This window comes from Polypterus senegalus, chromosome 12 (genome assembly GCF_016835505.1).
Source record: "Polypterus senegalus isolate Bchr_013 chromosome 12, ASM1683550v1, whole genome shotgun sequence".
NCBI classification, from domain to species: domain Eukaryota; kingdom Metazoa; phylum Chordata; class Cladistia; order Polypteriformes; family Polypteridae; genus Polypterus; species Polypterus senegalus.
The window spans coordinates 165133229-165154632 of NC_053165.1; the positions used below are offsets into that span (position 1 = coordinate 165133229).

A 21404-nucleotide genomic window follows, 5' to 3' on the forward strand; every position below is an offset into this window, starting at 1 on the left:
GTGTCCGTGTTTATTTCCGGCTTTCCATCCACATTCCCATAGACATGCCACTTAAGTTGAATGGCATTTCCAAAAAGGTGCCCATGTGCTCTGAGTAAGGGTCACACAGTTAGCTAGGATTTAATCGGTGTACTCAGTTAATTGTTACTTTGGTTGGGGTTCATATCCAAACAATCCGCCCCTCCGCAAGTATGCCTGGCACCCATCTGTCACTTTTCCCTGCCTTGTACTCAGAACTGACTTATACAGGAATGACAACTAAGAGGAGAACAACAACAACATTTATTTATAGAGCACATATTCATACAAAAAAAATGTAGCTCAAAGTGCTTTACAAAATGAAGAAATAGAAAAATAGAAGACACAATAAAAAATAAACATCAGTCAACATTAATTAACGTAGAATAAGAGTAAGGTCCGATGGCCAGTGGACAGAAAAAACAAAAAAAAAACTCCAGACGGCCGGAGAAAAAAAATAAAATCTGCAGGGATTCCAGACCACGAGACCACCCAGTCCCCTCTGGGCAAACGCAGTGGTTCACTGTAGCATCCTGGGTGCAAATGCTGCAGCTGGTTGTAGTCCATGAGGAGTCTCTGCCTGCTCTCCTCTTGTCTCTGTGGAGTTTCCTTCCCACATCCCCAAAGCCACGCTTGTCAGGTTGATTGGCATTGTTAAACTGAGCCCATGTGTGTAAGCTTTGTGATGAGGTGTGCTCTTTTCTGCTCGGGTAGGCTCCACCATCTCTCTACCTTGGCTAAAGCAGGGTGGAGAAAAGTAATGTTACATAATAATGGACGGTGAAGCAGTTTTGCAGCATGTGCGCCTTTTTCAAGTTGTTAAAAAAATAAAAAATAAACTCGACTACAAACCCCAGAATGCTTCGCACCTGACGCTTATTCTGACGTCATATACGACAAAGTATGCGCATGCTCTTTCCACAACGAAACAGTCAACATGGAGGAAATTGGAATCATTGTAGAGAAAAACCAGGTAAACTTTGTATCTCTTATAACTGCTTGTGTTTCTGTGTTCAGTTATGAAATAGTTATTACGATAGGACTATTACCCGAGAGGAAAGTCGTTTATTTGCCAATGTTTAGCGTTACACGGCGTGAGCCTGATGACCGCGATTCTCGGTTAGTAAAGCTGCAGATTCATTGTGGGCTGCCCGGGAGGCCTGGGCCCGCGTTCACTGCCTTCATAATTTAATAGCAAGTAGTCGTTTATTTAGCGCTGGGACGGGTAAGAAGTGAGTTGACGTGTCCCGCTTTTACCGCCCGCTACCTTGTCGTCGTTTCCGCCCTCAGATGAGTCTACCGAATGGCGCATTCTGAGTGAATCCGGACGGACCGCCGATTTGAATTTGTCGGTTTGGTTTGCTGCAGCGTCACGGCTCGGCTCGGCTCGGCTCACAGTCGGGAAAGGAGAAGCCGGCTTGGGCAGTCTCGGCGCTGACGCTTTCCTTCCTGTTTCTGCACGGATAAATAAATCAGGTTGGGCACTTGAGTGGCATCTGCGCTGGGTGTCCATTCAAGCCGAGTATGCGCTGAAGATGGCAGGAAGGCTGACTTTAGAGACGAATGGAGGAGCTGCTCAGACACAATGGGACGTGTGAAGGCCGAATGGGACGTGACTTGCTGGGCCAAAGCTTCCCACTGTCGAAAGTGGCACCGGCACCGTCAGCTGTTGAGAAGGCAGTCGTTAAACAGTTCGAACTGGCACTTGGTGGGCGGCCGCTCAGACCCTCTGAACCGCCAGGTAAGCTGCAGACCCCATCAAGGAAGTAGCTTGGAGGCTGCACAGTCCTTTCAGTTTGAAGAAGTCCTCCCTGGTCAGATTGCGGCCATTGGTCCAGTGCTACCAAACCTTTTAATCAAATCCAATCCAAGTTGGCACATATTGAGGGGTTTATATGCCCAGCACAAGAGAAAGCGAAATGTGTAGACCACCGAGACTCTGTCTGCATTACTAGAAGTGCCCAGAAGTGATGAAGACCTGAAATGGCGAGTCCTAGCAGACTTATTTATACTTCATACATTCAGTGCACTTGTTCTTTTGTTCTGTTTAGGACTTTTTGGTACTGTCCTTATTTTTCTATTTATATGTTTGGTAGATAGAACTTTATTTGCCCCTTTTAATCCTGTGAAGTAACCTTGAGTCTGGAAATGGAGCTCAGCAGCCGCCATTTGTTCATTTTCGGTGGCTTGTCTGGACCACGAGGACAGCAGTCTAAGCAAAGATGCCCAGGCGTCGATACTGAGGTGTCTCCAGGCCAGCTGTCCGGCATGTCCAGGGTCTGCCCAGAGGTCTCACTACACAGCATAGCAACAGTAACAATAAGAATTGTTCAAGTGTTAATCACAGTCTGCCGGAGTCCTCTTCAAGACTCGTTGGTCACCGTAAGGATCGTCGCACCAGGAGGCTTCCTTAGACGTGAACTCCAAGCTCCCCGTGCTCTCTTTCTCAGGGGTCCGGGTGGATTTGTTTGCAATCCTATGTTTTTGTAGAAAATTATCTATTTGTGTGGAACGATTACAATAAAATTTAAAATAAAAAAACGAGTGCAGCCCCAGAGATTTCGATAAGAGCACCGTTCTTTATTTCTTTCTTTATTTCTTTAATTTAAGGTGTTGAGGCCTGTAAATGTTTACTCAAATGTGTGTCTCTTTTCAGGACGAGGTACCGATACTGGTGAGCTCTCGACCTCAGACGGGCCTCTCGTTTTTAGCCCCGGAGCCAGAGGACTTGGAGGATCTCTACACGCGCTATAAGGTGGGTGCATCTGTCATTAGGAGGGTCCCGTTAGGAAGATTCACCTGGGGCCTTGGCAGTCAGCCGTCATAAACTGGCAGCGTTTGGGTCATAAAGACGTCCTCAGGAGAAGCTCCTTACCACACGTAGGGACGGCCACTTCAAAGTGTGTCACTCCCGGTCAGCGCCAGGCGGTCACAGTCGACCTCATAACTTAACGTGAGAGTTCTCTGCTCTTCAGGTCACCTAGCAAGACTTTTATTACTCTTATACACATTCTAATGGGAGGAAGAGGCTGTATAGTGTGTGCTGATACAGAGCGCTGCCACACACCTGAGGATCCCAAATTGGGACCCCACACCACGCTGGTAGGCCTTGTAAGGTTTGTCAAGTCAGAACACAAGTCCTACTCGCTGCTCCTGACGCCACACGTGTGACACGTTGATTCTGCACATGGCACAGCATGGACTCCGTATGCCACTCTTTACCGTTTCAGAGGCGCTGATTCTGTTGTCTCACGTGATTTTCTTTGCTTGGTCCTCTCGCCGTTTTTGGTTTAGGACCGCTGCCTGTTTCTCGGCTCTTCTTCACATAACAGACCTTTTAATAAACGATTTATTTTGATGTATTTTTATTTTGCGTCCCACCGGTCCTCCTGCTGTTCTTCCTCTCAGCACAGGGTTGCTTTTTTCTGTTTTCTGGTTGCACTTCCTCCTCTCTGGTTCTTCAGGCCAGTGCTTTGGTGACCCTGACATTTTCAAAATTACCTAACAGGGTACAAGAGATGCCCTGGCACAGACGGGGACGTCAGGGCGCAGATATCTGCCATTCTCGCATTATTAATTGTGCTGCTTAAAGCCCCCCTGAGTAAAGCTCTAGGCCGATGGGTCAGCTGAACATTTTAAGAGGTTCAGTAAACTGCAGAGGTCTGAATACAAAGGGAATGCCAGTCAGGTGGGCCATCAGTGACACGAGGACTACGCTTGTGTGTGTGTCGGCCACCGGCCTGCGCTTCTCCTGTGGGACGTCAGTGAGGGTTTGTGCACAATACATGCCTACGTATGATGGCGGCCATGTCGAGAGAAATTACACTGCAGTGCGAGTCACAGTAGAGCAGCTGGTGGACGGCAGAGAAGACCAAATAGTTTGGATTAAAATATTCAATGAAAAAAAAAAACGTATTCTCTGCCAAGTGTGTTCATCCACAGTACTTGAGCAACTTCCATGGTCACAAAGAACAAACAAATCCCCCTGAGGTCAATAAAGTGCGGGCTCTCAGAAAATCTCGGTCTGTGCTTGTCATGTGCCTTTTTGATTTGTTCCATTTAGAAACTCCAGCAAGAGTTGGAATTCCTGGAGGTCCAAGAAGAATACATTAAAGATGAGCAGAAGAACCTCAAGAAGGAGTTCCTGCACGCGCAGGAGGAAGTAAAGAGAATTCAGAGCATCCCGCTGGTCATTGGGCAGTTCCTGGAGGCCGTCGATCAGAATACAGCCATCGTTGGCTCCACCACAGGTAACGGGAAGGGGCTGCTCTTGGTATAACTAAAAGAAAACCTTGAAACACAACACAAGACACTGGTGTGAACGGAATGAGAGGACATAATGCATGTGAAAGTACATTTTCAGGGACCTTTTTGAAGTTTTATGTACCCATGACAATCTGACAAAGCTGAATTTTAATTTTTATAACCTGCATGTCATTCGTTAAAATTCAGCTTTGTTCCCATTGTGGCCTGCAGAGGGCGCTCCTGCCACCCTAACCCGACACAGACAGACGCAGGATGCATAAGTTCAGCACCCGTGGCAAACGCCAGTGCGGCCCAAAATCTACCATCTTCTTTTTTTTTTTCTTTACCTTCTTTTTTTTTTTTTTTTCTTTCTTTCTTTAAGCTTCGTCCTCTTTCATCCTTAATTTCTGGCTCCTTTTATAAGGCAGCAGTCCCACATGTGACAGAAGTGCTTTAACGAGGGGCTCAGCCGCAGCCGCAGTGGCGTCTATGGAACCCAACAGGGCTGCACCAGACTGCACTTCCCATGAAGCCCTTTGGGAGTCCAAGGCACTAGCGGTCTGGATATGCTCGCAACCCCCAGTCCTCCCAGTGTAGAGGCGGTCAGGCAAGCCCCCCGACTGCATGTCACACTGTATATAAAGTCAGAGTAAAGCTCTAGTAAGATTTGAGGACATTTGAACAGTTTTCACTGCACCTAACAAAGACCCCCAGCACTATTTGCCTAATTTTTCTACCATAACATCGAGCCCCCAACTGCCACTTTCTACCACACTTCCTGGTCACCTCATCAGCCTGTTTTATGGTTCTGTGTGTGAAGAAAAACTTTCAAAAGTTTGTGCAGAACAATCTGGTTGTTCTTATTACAGAGCTGAATATAAAGTAAGAGCCGGGGTCTGCCGTGCTAACTGACTTTGACGTTCTGAACTGTTCGCTCAGGTCTCCTTCTTCTAGTCCTCTCCATTTTGTTAAACTGCTCCTCCAGGCGTTCCTCCTTAGTTCTGAATCATCCTGGTCGCTCTTCTCTGGACTTGCTGTGGTGGTCCTTTGTCTTTTATGTAATGTGGAGGCCAAAGCTGCCCACAGCAGTCCAGGTGAGGCCTTACCAGTGAGCTTAAGAGTAATCTCCACACTTTGAGACCTGAGCCTAACCTACCATCCTATTCGCCCTCTTAACGGCTTCTGTCCACGGTCTGAACGTGCTTAGTGAGGAGTCCATCTTCTTCGCCTATAACAACTGGCAGGGCTCGTGTGATATGACACTTGGCTTCAATTTCAGTGTTGTCCTGGTCCCTCTGTAACGATTCAGATGATTCTTTGGTTTTTGCCGTCGCCTGCACGCCTATCCTGCAGTGACGACGGTTCAGCACAGTTTGATGTTTCCAGAGTATTTCAGTCTCATCCCTGCATGAAGGCCTCACAGGTGGGTCCGGTCACAGCCTCGGCCCTTTCCAGCCCTCTCCATTCTGTCTTGGTACGTGAAACACGAGACGCCAGACAAACGAGGCTCTCTGCAGGTTGGGGGGTCTGAAACGCCGGTGTGTCCATCCCGTTCCTTACAATGCACTTCTGGTGAGCGCTCATTGGTTGTTGGCGGTCACACTCAAACCTGTCACATAGCAGTAGGTCCGAGTAGCTGGCTATTGGGGATGGGCCACTGATCAGAAGCAGACGATTTTCACTCAAATAAGACGATCAATGATCGGTAAAAAGGCCGATCACCAAAACCGGTATTTTCAGCCCCTGCTTTTTGGAGCTTTGCGGTGATTTAGTTGCAGTGCTCGTCTACGTGAGGTAATACGGTAGTTGGCCAGCGGTGAACGTCCTGCAGTGTAAACAAAGAGCAGCGGGTTGGTGTTTCAGCCTTCACGCCACAGCACAGTTTGGTCTGCATATTGATTGAGCACAATTTTACACCCAGTGCCCTTTGTGACGTAATCCTCGCCATTTGTGTGGGCTTGGGAGCGGCACGAAGAAACAATATGACAGCTTGTAATTAGGTGAAGCATTTTACTTTCTTTTATGCCACATCTAGCAGACCCCCGCAGCTCCGCTCACATAGTAGTGAAACAAGACAAACTTTAAAAATCAATACAAAAATATAATCATTTGTATTGAGAAGAATTGATATTGATAGCTTTCATGGCCGAGGGCCTCTTGATATCCAACATGTTTGGTTTTGCTATCGGGGTGAGAATGCAACTGTGATCTCTTTGCCAAAAATGTCGAAAGTTGGCAAGGCACCTCTGGTCAAGCGGAAGGTGGGCATAGCCTGACGTCAGACGCTGGCACTGTGTCTGATGGTGTTCAGCTCTGACGGGAGAGCACCCTGCGTGGGGAGAAGAGCGTGTGGCCCTGGTATCTCTGCCAATCCGCAGCTACCCCCTGAAACACACGGAGCTCTGCTATCTCTCTCGAAAACGTCAAACGTTACTCCTTAACAATCTGTAGATGGTGACGTTTGCTGAGCAAACGGGAGTCGCTAGCTAAGTGGAGGCGACTCGGACGGAGGCTGGCGCAGGAGTGAGGAGGTCCTGCCCAGCTCCCTGCTCCTGACACATCTGGCTGCAGCCACTGTAAGGTGTTGAGCTCCACTGTAGGCGGAAACACGTGGCTTCAAGTTTGAGCTCAGTTACGTCGCACACCAAATGTTGTTTTTGTGTTGTATCCTGTATTGCAATATATTGGAATAAAAGGTTTAAAAAATAGAGGATGTACTTAAAGTAGATAAATTAAGAACAATCAACTTGGACGGCGAAAACTAAATTGCGTTCTTGGTACTGTTGATGTTGCTGAGAAATAAACGTAGTTCTAATTAACAGTGTGTTTTAATGCGTAAAATGTATAAAAATATGACAATATCTTCCTGATTACAAGGTAATACATTACTGTTAATATCAACTGTCAGCTTTTAATTTTAAAGTTACAAGTACAAACAGTGCTGTTACATCAGTGATGGGGGGCCTGATGATAGTGGCACATTTGACTGGAAGAGATGCCATTTAGCAGTGCTTTTATGAGGGGCTTTGCACAAGCACAATGCCAGGTATTCCTCTGAGCATTGTAAGTCACAAATATTCTGCCAAGACGACAGAAACTGTGCATTTCAGGCTCAAGTACAGAGAAACATGTCTGTGAGGAGGTTCCACCAAAATCTACTCTCGCACAAAGTGGAACATGTGTCATCTGGGCAGCTTTCTGTCTCCTTACGCATGCCGCAGCCTTGGCCTCGCCAAAGAATTATAGGAGCACCATTTCCATCAAGATAGCTTCTTGAAGAAATGCCTCGTTCACAGTTTCTCTACAGTAATCTAGTGAGCGCATGTGCTCCCATAAACTGTAGCCTAGTCCGCCCCGCTGAGCCAGCAACTGATATTGCTGACATTCGTCCAACTCCCATCTGACATTGAGAGATCTGAACTTGAACTGGCACAGAAAACCCCTGGCCAGTTCTCTGCACAGCAAATAAGCCGGTAGTGTCGTCTACACAAACACGCTGCAGATGACAGGCCAGGGTTTGAATGCCTCCTCATCTTGTGAGCCTTGAGGTTCTGTTTAAGAAGACTAAGGGCACAGGGAGGGCGTTTCATTTTTATTGACTTCCCATAAGCCACCGTTTCATTCAGCACAGAGGGTAGAGCATATGAATGTTCTACCAAAGACTGTTTAGACACTGGACACGGAGGACATTGGCGGGGAGCAGTCCTGACAGTGGTGGCTGACTTGGCATTGAAGAATGTGACATAACAATAAATGCCTTGTCATGTCCCCACGCCGTATCATTGTCCTGTTACAGACAGGGCGGTGAAAGTGGCCTTGTGTCCTACATGGCAGCCTGCACCGTCATATGATTTTGTCTGTTAGAGAGAACAAAACGCATGTCATTTAAATGTAGTTACATACATAGAATGCAATCAATTTATCTAACAATCAGAGTGTACATGTTAACAAAAACAAATAAAATAATGAAAGTAAAAGGGTATGGATCACAAGTGCCATCAAGCAATGTGGTGAGCAGGAAAGGAAAATATATTTAATAAAAACACCAGCGTTTTCTTGCTGATGAATGCACTGAACTGTCCAATGTGAATAGCAACTTTTAAATCAACGAAGAGACTGCAGAAGTGCATTGAACTAGAAACTGTATTTAATACCAACATACCTTTGAAAGGCAAAGCTTGTTTGATGTGTCCATTTCTATGTTCCTCGATCTTTGCCCTGAAAGTGGGGGGCACCGAGGGCAGTGAAAGAGAACACGTTGTGCATTCCTGCAGTGCTGCCGTTGAAATGTGCATCTAAAGCCGAGAAAAGCAGATACACCCCATATACACATTTGAACTGCTGTATTCTCCTGCTACGTTATGCTGTGTGCTTCAAAGTGCTGAGACTTTTAATTCACTGACCACATTGAGGGAGCAGAGAAAATGTACAAGACAACAGATTAAGATGAAATGTTGAGGTCGAATACATTTTGGATGTAAAAAAAAAAAACATAGAAACCAGCTCAGGTTTTAGCTGAAATAACACGTTACACTCGGCACGTCCTAGTGAATTCTCGGTGTCACGCTGGTAACAATTACTGTTTAAAACTATCGTGCTTCGTGATGACGATTTAACAGCATAACATGAAAGAACCAAATGAAGATTTGGGGAGAAAAGCCTTAACAAAAAGAAACTTTTATTTGTGACATTCGTACAGTAGTAAAACTTTTGCACAGTACTCTACGTATTGACATGCAGTTTAACAAAGGCTAGCTAAAAACTGGGCAATACAAAAGCAGTGGAGAGTAGAAGTATGTATAAATATATAAATCTCTTTGGGAAGAACTTTACAATGTTGATGCCGGTGGAATGAGAGACCTGAATAAAGTGCAATATGCAGTAAATGGAACAATGTACGCTGATGTTACAGATAGTGAGAAGTAGTGAAGGGAATTTGTTCAATAAGAAGCAAAAAAGAGCAAATACATTTGAAACTGACCGCTATATGCCAACAATAAATCCTATTCTAATGCAAAATGCGGTTTAGAGACTCTATTTGTCATGTCGCTCACAGAAGCTCTCTTACTTAAACCTGGGCCAGGAAACAAACATATCTGTGTGTGTTTCTCTGCCATGGAGCACGATACAAAAAAACAAGTTTAAAAATGGCCTTTGTTTAAAACATTTCCATGTTGTAACGCATACAAAGTGCCAACACGATGAGTGTAAGCGGACTAGTTGATTACTAGAATTACTGACAGCACGTTTGTAGATGAAGGACTCTGTCCCAAGCTTTACGATCCACTTGCATGGCGTCCAGCGTATCTGTGCAGGTCACGTGTCTCTGCCTGCTGTGGAGCTCAACACCTTACAGTGGCTGCAGCCGGACCCTTCTCACTCCTGAGGGAAACGTCCAAATCGCAGCCTCTGTCGGATTCACGCCAATTAATTGGTGCCACAACTGAACTCTGATACTGAGCACAATGAGAGAAGTCGAAAAATCAACCGGAAGGTTCAAGCAAATTAGAGAGAGAAAAAAAAACACCTAATCTCAGTCCGTTAAAAGCGAACAGACAGACACACGTACGTTGGGTTATATAGAGAGAGAGAGATGAATGAATATCATTTTGTACATATTTTATTAGTTAAAGTATATATTTTAAGGAAATTGTATGTATTTTAGTATGTTAACAATAAGCCTTCAGAATTATGAACAGTGAGCACCAGTTTAATTATGAAAATACACTTGAATACGCGACATAAGGTTCTGTGGCCCTGGTTATGCAGGAACTGAATGTGAAAAGTTTTTAAAGGGATAAACAGGGGAACAAAAAAATCAGAATCAGCCGCTCCAGTAACTTAGAAGAGCCTCCTTGAACGTGTCCTGGCTGCCCCCAGGTCACTAATTACGTCACCGAACAAGTCGTGTAACATGACGAGGCCTTAACCCCACAGTATGTCCTCTGTTTTCACTCCTGATTTGTGTCGGCCTTCTCTAATTCTCTGCTCGTCAGTCCTTTGGGCAAAGTGTGTGGCTGCTGGGCTCACCTGCATGTCTTGTCTGTTTCTCTCGTTTTGTGTGATTTGCTGTTTTATTGTCTTGTAGTTTGTGGTTTATTGCATAATCCCTGAGTAAGGAGGACTTGTCGTACTTTTCTGCAGCTTCTACCATTGCTGCAGGGCCGTGCCATCGATACGACTGGTGCTTTCTTCAGGACTCCTTGCAGTGACCGTGTGTGTCTTTCATTTGTTACTTGTCACACCTTATTGAAACCGTTTTGTGTTAAACGCTCCTTGATATTTAACTTGGCTGGGCGTATGTTGGTTGAATTTTACGCTCTGCTTGTCTTTGCTATGTGCGTCTTAATGAGTTAACGCCCCGTGGCTGCTCAGTCATTCACAGTAATTCTACAAGAGCCTGGCTTTGGGTTTTGGTTTTTGCTTTAGTTCATTATAATAATAATAATGATGATGATAATTCTTTACATTTATATAGCACTTTTCTCCTTTTCTCAAAGCGCTCCGCAATTGCAGGTTAAGGGCCCGACAGAGCAGAGTCCCTTATATTTATTATGTCACAAACCAACCAGCATGGAATACAATTCTGTGGATTCTCGCCTAACTCTAAGAACTGGTCATCATGGAGGTATTGGGCAGGCAGCCATTAATTAAATCAAACGAAAACGGCAAGACTTTGATGCTTTCTGTTTCTGTGCTTTTCTTAGTCATTTTTTCTTTCACCTTTCCCAGCTTTAAGCTGTGCCTGAGAAATGGCGTCTTCAGCTTCTTTGATATTCGCCGTTTTTCATTATGGATTAAAGCTGCCATGTCCTGCTGAGCAGCGCCACTGGCTCGTCTTTGGTTCATTCGGGTCTCTCTTTAATTTAATTAATGCTCTCTTTTCCTGTTGTCTTGTCAGGTTCGAATTACTACGTACGCATCCTGAGCACCATCGATCGGGAGCTTCTGAAGCCCAATGCGTCTGTGGCCCTCCACAAACACAGCAATGCCCTGGTGGACGTGTTGCCCCCTGAAGCGGACAGCAGCATCATGATGTTGACCTCCGGTGAGGTGTTTCCAGAAATCTGTCTGTCTGTCTAATCCTGCCATCTGTCTGTCTGTCTGTCTGTCAGTCTGTCTGTGAGAATGTGAATTTCCTGCAGTTTGACGGAAGTCTGGAGATGCCAGTCTTACTTTGCCATCATGGCGCTGGAGAGTTTCACCGTTCTCTGTACGTTTGACGTCAGTCACCCTCTTAATTTGTTTATCGGTTATGCAAGGAGGACCCGGACATCCCTTTAACTGTTAAAACTGAAAAGCCTTTATTATAAAACTTCAAGCACTTCCCTTTTGGTCACCTTGAAAGTGTGCTGTCCTCCAGATGCAGTGCACTTGTCCCAGTGCTTCTCCCACTTCCCATAATCCTTTTCTGCTGCCATGTTTAAGGTCTGCTGTGTTTTTTGTGTTTTTATCCCTTACCTTCTTACATGGTAGCAAATCTTCAGTTTTAATTTATCGAACAAGAAGAAGCCACAAGGAGTGAGATCTGGTGAATATGAAGGGTGCATGTGGTTTTGGGGTCAGAAACTCAAGACGGAGTGAGCAGAATTCAGTTTTTTCTGCCACTTCTCTGGACATTTGTTTATTTCCTGATGTTTTCCGATAGACGCCTCAACAGTTTAATGTAACGTCTCTGCTTGTCAGTCTCTCCGCTGGGATCAAACTCTTAATGGCTGAGTCCATCGATGTTGACAAGCACCATCATCGGTGTGTATTGAAAGTCTGCCATGGCGGCTTAAGGAAAGTCACATACACAGTTGTAGGATAAACGCCCTAAATATGCACTCAATGCACGCGACACAATGCCAGTTGGCAGACCGACTAACCAGGGCCCTAGCGGTATATTTGAGACCTGCACCCTACTCCTGTGCTGTTGACCGACACCATGACATTTTTGGGACCCCCTTGTAGAGTCGTCTGTCTGACATTTTGAGGTGAGCTACTTCTGCTCGCTGGTGATGGCGCTGGAGACTGGTGACGTGTTACATGCTGGTCAGCATATTTGTACAAAGCAGAGTGAAGTTCAAAGTTATGTGACAATACTCACCCTAGAGAACAGAAAGACAGAGCGGGGTGTGACACTGAGGTGACAAAGGTTGAGGTTACCCTAAATTATTAAATCTGCATCTTTATCACCTAAAATCAAATCAAATGTGTCTCTTATTTTACAGACCAGAAGCCAGATGTGATGTACTCTGACATAGGAGGGATGGACATCCAGAAACAAGAAGTCCGAGAAGCTGTGGAGCTTCCATTGACTCACTTTGAACTCTACAAGCAGGTGCCCCTTTTTTACATTTGGAGTCGTTTACGTGTCTTCCCTTAGCAGACATTTTTATGTAAAGCAACTCATATTCAGGTAGATGTCAGCCTGGGCACTGGGGTGAAGCAGGAGTTACGGGGCACGAGTGACCACCACAAGTGAAGATCTCAAAAGCGAATGAGACGCCCCAAGGTGAGTCGCAGTTCCCAGCTGCTATCCAAGTCCTTCCCAGTTAGCCCGACGTTCACAGAACAAAAGTCTTCAGACGCCTCTTAAACACGGCGAGGCTCCACCAGCTCAGAGCGACCCATGAGAAGAGTGATGGAGATTTGGTGTCATCACCAGATGACCTGAGCAGAGGACCAGGAATCAGACCATCAGCCTTAACTTTGTGTGGCACAGTTAACGGCATGCGTCGTCAGACTGGCGTTGTGCAAAGGGTGAGCGCAAAGTATCAGATGTTCAAAATCCTACATAAAATGGAGCATTGACAGCGAGGACGAGCAGAAGGCCCCACACATTTTTCACAACAGGGTCTGTCAAGTCAAAGTTGTGGTCTTGGAGTGCCTTCTTCTGTTGTGGCATCAGAATTATGAAATTCTTAACCGACTTCAGCCCCCCCCAAGTCTCCAGTGCTTTAGTAGGCAGGAGTCCCAAGTCTAGACGTCCCACCTGTCCCTTTTGGTTTGTCGTATAATAAAAACTCCTTGATATGCCAACTGCAAGTGTGATTTGGTTTAAAGCTAATTCAGGTATGTTGGCACCTGCGGTTGTGCTGGGCATTCCAACTAATTTTAGGTGCGCAGTACACGCGGGAAACACAAGTAAAGTTACGGAGCAACGCTACGTGCCAGTGCAGTGCCAAGATGTGTGTTAATCCTGCTGACTGCTCTCATCTGGTGGACTATTTGGTAATGAACTCAGTCCATTGTGCCCCCCTAACCAAGAAATATTAAAAGGAAAGAAAGCCAAGCTGCAGTGTCTAAGTGCTGAAGCAGCCGCACGAGGCCATTACCAGTGACTCAGTCACATGGCTCCATGTCTCCACAGGCGCGCTCGGCACAGTGCCGCTTCTCTTCTGGCATGGCGCACATTCCGCTTCTCTGTAAAACTCCATTTGGTTTGCCCGGGGAGCGCTCAGGATGTTCGACTCGTGTCCTTGCTCCAGAGACCACCCGTTCCATGCGCTGCCCAACTTCCTTTGCTGCCTTTGCCCAGTGGCCTGCTTGCAGTTTTGAAAATGCGGTGCCTGAAAGTGACATTCCGAAAATGGCCACATTGGCATTGCAGTGTTAATACTGGAGCGTGGCTTTTGGCCGTATAATGGTGTAGAATGTGTTACACCTTAAATGTTTTAAATATCTCGCCGTTTCTATTCATAGTCCTCTTGAAATGCATTTGCAAGAGTAATCTTCATTCACGTTGCCTGTCCTCTCCCACCTCAGATTGGAATTGATCCCCCACGAGGAGTGTTGATGTACGGACCCCCTGGTTGTGGCAAAACAATGCTGGCTAAAGCAGTTGCACATCACACGACGGGTGAGTTTGTCCGTCTCTGTGACTTTTCATCGCCTTTTTTGTTAGACACGCGTTTTATGAAATGTGGCCTTGCTTGTCACTGTGTGTCTTTTTTTTTCTTTCTTTCCTGTAGCGGCCTTCATCAGGGTGGTCGGCTCGGAATTTGTCCAGAAATACCTGGGTGAAGGGCCTCGCATGGTCCGAGATGTCTTCAGACTGGCCAAAGAGAATGCACCGGCCATCATCTTCATCGATGAGATTGACGCTATTGCCACTAAACGATTCGACGCGCAGACAGGAGGTACACATTAAGATCACTGAACTGTGCCGATGGCTCCAGCTTGTTTAAACTTTGCCTTGCGTTTGTTTTTCGTGGAACGTCAAACACGTCTGCTCATTGTGGTGCTGGAATGTCACGTGTGTGGCTTCTTTATAGAAATCCTGGCTGGGTCACAGGGGGACAAATTAAAGCACAAAATACCCATCAAGCGCACAGCAGCACAATTTCTAACTTCTCATGCAGCAGAAATCATTGCGAGACGAGAAATGCGCCTTTGGCTGTCAGGACACACATGTCATGATGACAGGCATGCTCGTAGTGATCTCGTGTGAGCTGCCACGTTTTCAAAATGCATTACGGTTTTAGCTTTATGGTTAACTTGAAGCCGTGAGAAGCTCATTGAAGACACCTTTAAAGATTCTCGGTCCATTTGAGGATTGGAGGAGTCATTTTAATTGCATTGAATTCTAATGTGTGCCTGAGGAATTACTCGGCTATGAAGATGAAGCGCGTTTGGCCTTCAAGTGTTCTTAGGGGGTTATTTATTGCCTAGGAAACCATCATGTAGAAGATAAAAGGCGTCTTTATTCATTTTTTTTCTCCTCACACAAGCAAGCAGTGAGTCAGAAGTGCTTTCTGTTGGTTAATTTCTGTTTTTTAATGGAACGCCTTGCCCCACTTTCACAATCTGCTGATCTCCTTGATTTTTAAATTGTTCTCCTGCTCCTCGTTCGCACTCCCATTAACTGTTTGATGTGTGGCTTCTTACAGCTGACCGAGAAGTCCAGCGAATACTTTTAGAGCTTCTCAATCAGATGGACGGCTTTGACCAAAACGTTAACGTAAAGGTAAGGAAGAATGAAGCCCGCCTCGGCCACCATGTGCTTTCTGTATGACACTTGAAATGTATTTGTGACGTATTCTTGTCCAGGGTTGAGAGTCACGGCTGGTTACACTTTTAGGCAGGCAGGCAGGCAGGTGAAGGGAGTTCCTGAGGGGGCACAGAGTGTCAGGAGCAAAGCCTTAACTGCTTGCTGTGCCACACTGCCTCGGGATGGCCGGGGGGCACAGGGCCCTCACATTCATTCACAGAGTCACTTAGCCCACTTGGCCACAGATGCGGTTTGTTTTCTAATTTCTCCATCCATATGAGCATTTTCACATCTTTTTTTATAAACCTGTCTTCCACTCTGAAGCCTCGAAAATAAATGAATAAAAAGATAAGCCTGAATAAAAGCAGTCCGACGTCACCAACCTACCTGACCAGTCCCTGTGTTTGGTAGACATTCTATTTCTACGTGGCAATCGCGTTTAAGTTCTCCCGCGGATAAGTCGGGCCTTGAATTTAATGTATAATTTCCAGTATTTTATAATGTCAGTCGTATAAGTCAGATGCAGAAGACTCCCGCTATTGGTCCAAGAGGTTACGATATGCTAACGCCTGCCCACCTGAGAGAGTCACCACGGGGCACACAGCCCTTGTTTTCTATGTATTGTGCCAACGTGATCACACGGTAATAACTAAACTGTTCTGAAGTGACGTTTGCACAGATTTGTGTTTTTGTATCCCACTCCCCTCAAACACCTTTATCGTAAGAGCATCCCTTATCTACGATGGAGCGTTCGATCAGAAGAAAATATGAAGCTGGTTTTAAATTAAATGTCGTTGAAGTGGTAAAAGAAATCGGTAACTGCGCTGCTGCAACAAAATTCAATGCGTCTGAGAAACTGATGAGAGATTGGAGGAGGCGAGAAGATGGAAAACAAAAAAGAAACAATTAAGTGTCATGTTTTTGAACGGACGTATAAGTCAGGTCTGATTTTTCTGATCGGTTTTTCAGGTTTCAAGACCCGATGTATACGCGAATACGTACGGTAGTTTACTAGTTGGTGTTGTAGACTAGTAGAAAACCAGCAGTCATGACGTGTGCCGCGCCGCTGGTTCTGTGCAACTGAATTATTAATTCAAAATTACAGCAGGGTGGAGCTGAATTAGTGAGGTCATTCATTCTGCGTCAGTTACGGCCCTCATTTAAGAAAGGAAGGCAGCAAAGGGTGGTACCTGCTGGTCAGAGTTAAATGGGTCACTGCAGACATTGTTCAGAACAACAGTGACCTTGGATTATAAAAGTGACAGGAGAGGGGACAGCGTAAAAAGTGCTCAGCTAACATGATCACAGATGGCACCCAAAACCTGAAAGACGTGGAAGAGAACGGACCATTGGAGTGGATTGAGAACAGCCAAAACGGCAAAGACTCGGCCAGTGGCCATCGCCACCAGGACCAGACAAGGTCGAAGGTCACCTGAGAGCACCAAGTTACAATCAGGAGACCCCTGCGTGAAGCTAAGCTAGCGGCAAGAAGCCCCCACGAAGTTGGAAAATAAGACGGACGCGGGCTGAGGAGGTTAACACTGACGGCCTACAGAGAAACGGCGCAGCATGAGGTGGACTGGTGGAAGCGAGATCGTTCTGTTTAATTTGAGGGAGAAAATAATTCCCGTCTATACTGTTTGTTACTGTTTTTGTGCTCTCCCCTCGACTTTCTCATTTGCTCAGATATGGGGATGGATATTTGAGGAGTAAACCACAAGATAAGGATTATATTTTTAAATAACGTACGTTAAAGAACCATCAACAACAAATTCATAACCTTTTGAACAATTATTAGAAAAGTAAAGCTGAAGAAATCGGACTCTGCAGCGGTTAGCAGACGTGCTGGAAAACTTGATAGAAATCTACGTTTGTAACCCAATACTGCTATGCAAAATGTGGTTGACGGAAGTGAAAGCGTCCTCACGTTATCGTGTTTATACACACAGACACAATTCTAAAAATGGTGTCTTCAGACTGCTGGTGGTCTAAAACGTTGAAATTCATCAAAATCTCGACTTTGAGTTTTCGGACGATTACAATACTTGCCCTGTATTTCGTATACGAGAAGGTAAAGCTAATACGGAGTTGCCTGGTGGGGTGGGCCCGACTGTCCTGCAGCCACATTCAGCCTGGAGGTTCCCCAGCTCAGGTTCATAACTCGCCTCTGGCAGTCATTTTGGCCGTGTAGTCCAGCACAGCATTTCACATTAAGCCATCAAGACGCAATTGAAGTGCAGAACTGCAGTTTGAATTCAGGGCGACTATCACAAATAATATACAAGCCGTTTAGGAGTGACCGCCATTTGGATACGTTGCCCCTCCATTTTCACTAATTGGACATAAATGTGACGATCACTGGGCCAGTGGGACACGTGGATGTCACTGAATACTGATGTGCCACCCTAGTGATGTTTTGCCAGGCGTTCTTGCTCGTTGGTCTTCGGTAAGTGAAATGGGTTCAGGTCAGACGTGTGGCCTTGAAAGTGCTTGTGGCCACTCTGTCTGTCTGTCCTGTCGGCCGAACCGGAGGAGGTAGTCTGGCCTGGTGGCCCGTCCTCTTTCTGTTGCAGTCATATTATCACCGGTGACCCGGTCGCATGTGGCCATGCCATGGCACTGCCTCGTCCGGGGTTCACATGTGGGGCACTTCAGACCGTGAGCCGTCGCTCCACTCTTCATTCTGACACACGTTGGTCTTTGTTTCAGGATTGGCCCAGGACTGGGCAGGCCGCCGCCTTTAGGCGATTTCTACCAATCCTGCCTTCATGTTTTTGAGGCTCGCCATTGGGGTGCCCTCTCTGATTTTACATTCATGAAGTCTTGCGCCGATTGCTGCCTTGGTAGGCCCACCTCCTGGGCAGTCACAGGCTAGCTGGAGTGGACAACTGGCCTTCACGGGGGGCTCGCTGCTTAGATTAGGCCACGAGTGGGAATTGCTAGAAGAGTCGCGTAACCTGATGCGGGCACAGGACGGGCCAGCTCTGAGTGATACCTGAACAGCCGTTCATTGAAGCAGCCATTGTTGCATCACGGTGCTCAAATGAGGTGGTATTAATAATATTTTTCCAAAGGTGGTCTTGCTTAACATACCAATATTTGTACTCTGTTCGGTCTCCAAGCAGTTTCATTATTCTGGTGTTTGTGTGCCCCCCGTTTAGACGCCTCGTCTCCATTACGGGTTCATTTCAGATGTTTCCCTGCTGCTGTTGTGTCGTCTTCAGCTCTTTCTGGCCTCCATGAGCCGTTATGACGTCTTTTGCTTGACTGCTCTGAAGGCCTCTTTGTCTTTCAGGTTATCATGGCCACCAACCGAGCTGACACTCTGGACCCTGCACTGCTCAGACCGGGGCGACTGGACAGGAAAATTGAGTTCCCACTTCCTGACCGACGCCAAAAGCGTTTAGTCTTCTCTACTATCACGAGCAAGATGAACCTGTCTGAGGAGGTCGATCTGGAAGACTGTATCCTTTAACCTGTCATGCGCAAGTGTGGTTGGGAAAGCAGACGGGCTTAGCGCTTCATTCACATGGGTATGACACTCCTTTATAAATGAGAACGCCACGCTGTGCCCAGCGTTTGAGCAAACATTGCAAGTCCTGCGGTATGTGCCCATCAGTACGGTTGGTGCACCGAGTGGCTGCAGTTAACATGTCCGTCCAGCAGATGGCGCCATTGGCTCTGCGGTGGGACAGACGGTGCGTCCTGCTCTGGTTTCTTGTTTTTTAATTTCATTTTAGTTTTTGTTTTGCTGTAAAGGCCTTGACACGTGCGGAGTCTGATTCGGCTCTTTACGAATGTGAGTGACGTTTTCTGAGGATATTTGTTTCTTTTTTTTGTCCTGTGCCATCTTGTATTTTGTGCGCCGTGGCCACATTTTGGTACTTGCAGCTCCGTTGTGATGGTTACTCACCGGGAGTGTCATCGGCTGTGTGACGATATTATTAAAGGTCACCGCCGTGCACTCTCGGGTCACGCAGGAGTGCGTTTTATTTGTCTTTGCTTTTTGGTTATTTAGACTTCCCAAAGTGCCGAGTGTTTGCTTCCGTTTTCCGTGTTGTGCTTCGTGGCTTCTGATTGGACTTCAGCCAACGAGAGGACTGGACGTCCGTTTGGGTTGTGAACTTTGGCTCCAGTTAGACTTGTGCTCCCATCTCCTGATCGCACATTTAAAACATGTCTGCCTTTTACTGGTAAAGGGAAGTCAAGGCGGACACGTCCACTGCGGTTGGGGGTTCAAGCTTATCAGTCAGTGGGACTTTGGAAATGCGTGGCGCTTACCTGGTACAGGCGGGACACTCGGGGCTCATTACGCAGTCGCACAACATGCCTCCGTATTCTAAAAGAGAGGACATTGAGCGTCAGCGGTGCCACAGTAGCCCTTAAGATGAATGAACGCCACTAGTTGTGGGCCTCACTGCAGGCAGCCCAGCCCCAAAGTCACATTTCTGGGCTGCCAACGTTCAATGGGCTCAGCGACGTGCTTTGGCGGAGACGGCGACTGTAGTGGGCCAGAGGGTGCAGCACTGTGAGTCTGTTCTGAGCGTGCATCTCTAACCGAAGCGGACCCCGGTCAGGGTGGTGGTCTGCCTGAGATAAACCTCAAAAGGGTATCCATGAATGCCCGGTTTAAACTGATACCATCTGACTTCGGCCCACTCGTCGTTCCCATGAGTCTTTTTGAGTGGTCTGAACCACTGCACACTCCGCCAAGCCCTCGTTCCTGGACGGCTAACACCCCCCTTGTACCAAAGAGCTCATCCAGGTCCCCATTAAAGGTGGTTGAGACTTCGTCTTCAACTCCACGACTTGCTAGTTTGTTTTTCGATTCCTTGGTGTCCAGACGTGCCACCTCCTGGCTTCAGCCCTCAATGCGCTTGTCCTTCACCGATTAGTCAGCTGGGTCTTCTTGACCAATCCCTGGAGGGTCCCAAAGCCCCAGATTAGGACTTCTGCTCAGACTAAACAGGTTCACGTCTGTTCTGAGGCTGTCACAGTCCCATGATGCCCCTGGTTGATGTGCCACACACGGCACTCTGCACTGGTCTCACTTGTGCCACCCTAACATCCCTCGAGTTCTACTCCACACTTTTTATGATCCAAGCTCTGAGTATCAGTGGACCCGCACTCCTAAATGTCAGTGAGGTGCCACAGCAGTTTGTGACAAAATGAACCTCTCTGCTGACGGCAGCCCTGAAATGGCCCACCGCGGTTGGCCGTGCCCCTCAGCAGCTGGCAGGGCTACCTGGTGTTCTTTCTTGTGGACTTGTTGAATTTTCCTCAACGCCATCTTCAGATGTTGCTCGACCAGACAAAATATCGGGGGCGGACATCAACTCCATCTGCCAGGAGGTATGGTCGCCGTCTTTGTTCTGCTCTTTTTGCCCCCTCTCTCTTCCTCAGTACAGTCTGTGCCCCCTTGAGGTGTCCACGTGCCCAGCATCTGCTGAAGTGTCACATGGTGGTCTCGCTCATGTCTGGGTTCAAATCTCCCACCCAGCTGTGGTCCACATTGAACCTGCATGCTTTCTCTGTCGGGGGGGGGGTTCTTGAGACCCCCCAACAACCCCCCTCCCTGTTTTCCTCCCACAACTCCAAGCTGCCGTGGTTACACCGTGGTGTGTTGGCGTTTGTGCTCCTACTTTATTTTCAGACCCCCTCCCCCTTACGGTGGTCCCTTCTTTGGGGTCTGCTTCATTTCTGCACTACGTAACTCCTGATGTCTTCTGACTTGACCCCACAGGCCGGCATGCTGGCGGTCCGAGAGAACAGGTACATCGTGCTGGCCAAAGACTTTGAGAAGGCCTACAAGACGGTCATCAAGAAGGACGAGCAGGAGCACGAGTTCTACAAGTAGGCAGAGGCCGGCCATGTTGTCCTTTGTTGTGCGCTCGCTCGTGTTGCCGTCTCTCTGCTGTCGTGTCTCAAATAAAGAGATTTGCTTTTCCACTGATTTCGGGGGGCTGCTTGTTCTATGAAGCGTGTGCAGGGGCCATCGGGAGAGCAGCGCCGGCCGGCCGGCCTGTCCGTGTACTGACGCTGCTGGAGGCGTTTCAGGTAAGGAAGGCGGACCCCCTGATGGCGGACCCCCTGATGGCGGTGTTGCACATCCCAGTCTGAATCTCGCCGTACTGCGCACACGTGACAGGCACGTCACCTCGACGAC

General features: G+C 47.1%; 1 protein-coding gene across 1 annotated transcript; it reads left to right on the forward strand.

Moving 5' to 3' along the window:
- Positions 1-878: 878 nt before the first annotated feature.
- On the forward strand, positions 879-21191 carry psmc4 (proteasome 26S subunit, ATPase 4). The gene is made up of 11 exons (XM_039770669.1): positions 879-991; positions 2675-2773; positions 4082-4268; positions 11165-11311; positions 12477-12586; positions 14014-14107; positions 14220-14387; positions 15138-15214; positions 18534-18702; positions 20535-20590; positions 20982-21191. The coding sequence occupies exons 1-11, from the start codon at positions 956-958 to the stop codon at positions 21093-21095; spliced, it is 1257 nt and encodes a 418-aa protein (XP_039626603.1). The 5' UTR covers positions 879-955; the 3' UTR covers positions 21096-21191.
- Positions 21192-21404: the final 213 nt, after the last annotated feature.

Excerpts from the sequence above, each read along its gene's own strand:
- psmc4 (XM_039770669.1), top strand. The coding sequence starts at position 956 with ATGGAGGAAATTGGAATCATTGTAGAGAAAAACCAG. Across the intron at positions 14,388-15,137 it reads ATTCGACGCGCAGACAGGAG|CTGACCGAGAAGTCCAGCGA; the intron begins GTACACATTAAG and ends GGCTTCTTACAG. Across the intron at positions 15,215-18,533 it reads ACCAAAACGTTAACGTAAAG|GTTATCATGGCCACCAACCG; the intron begins GTAAGGAAGAAT and ends TTTGTCTTTCAG.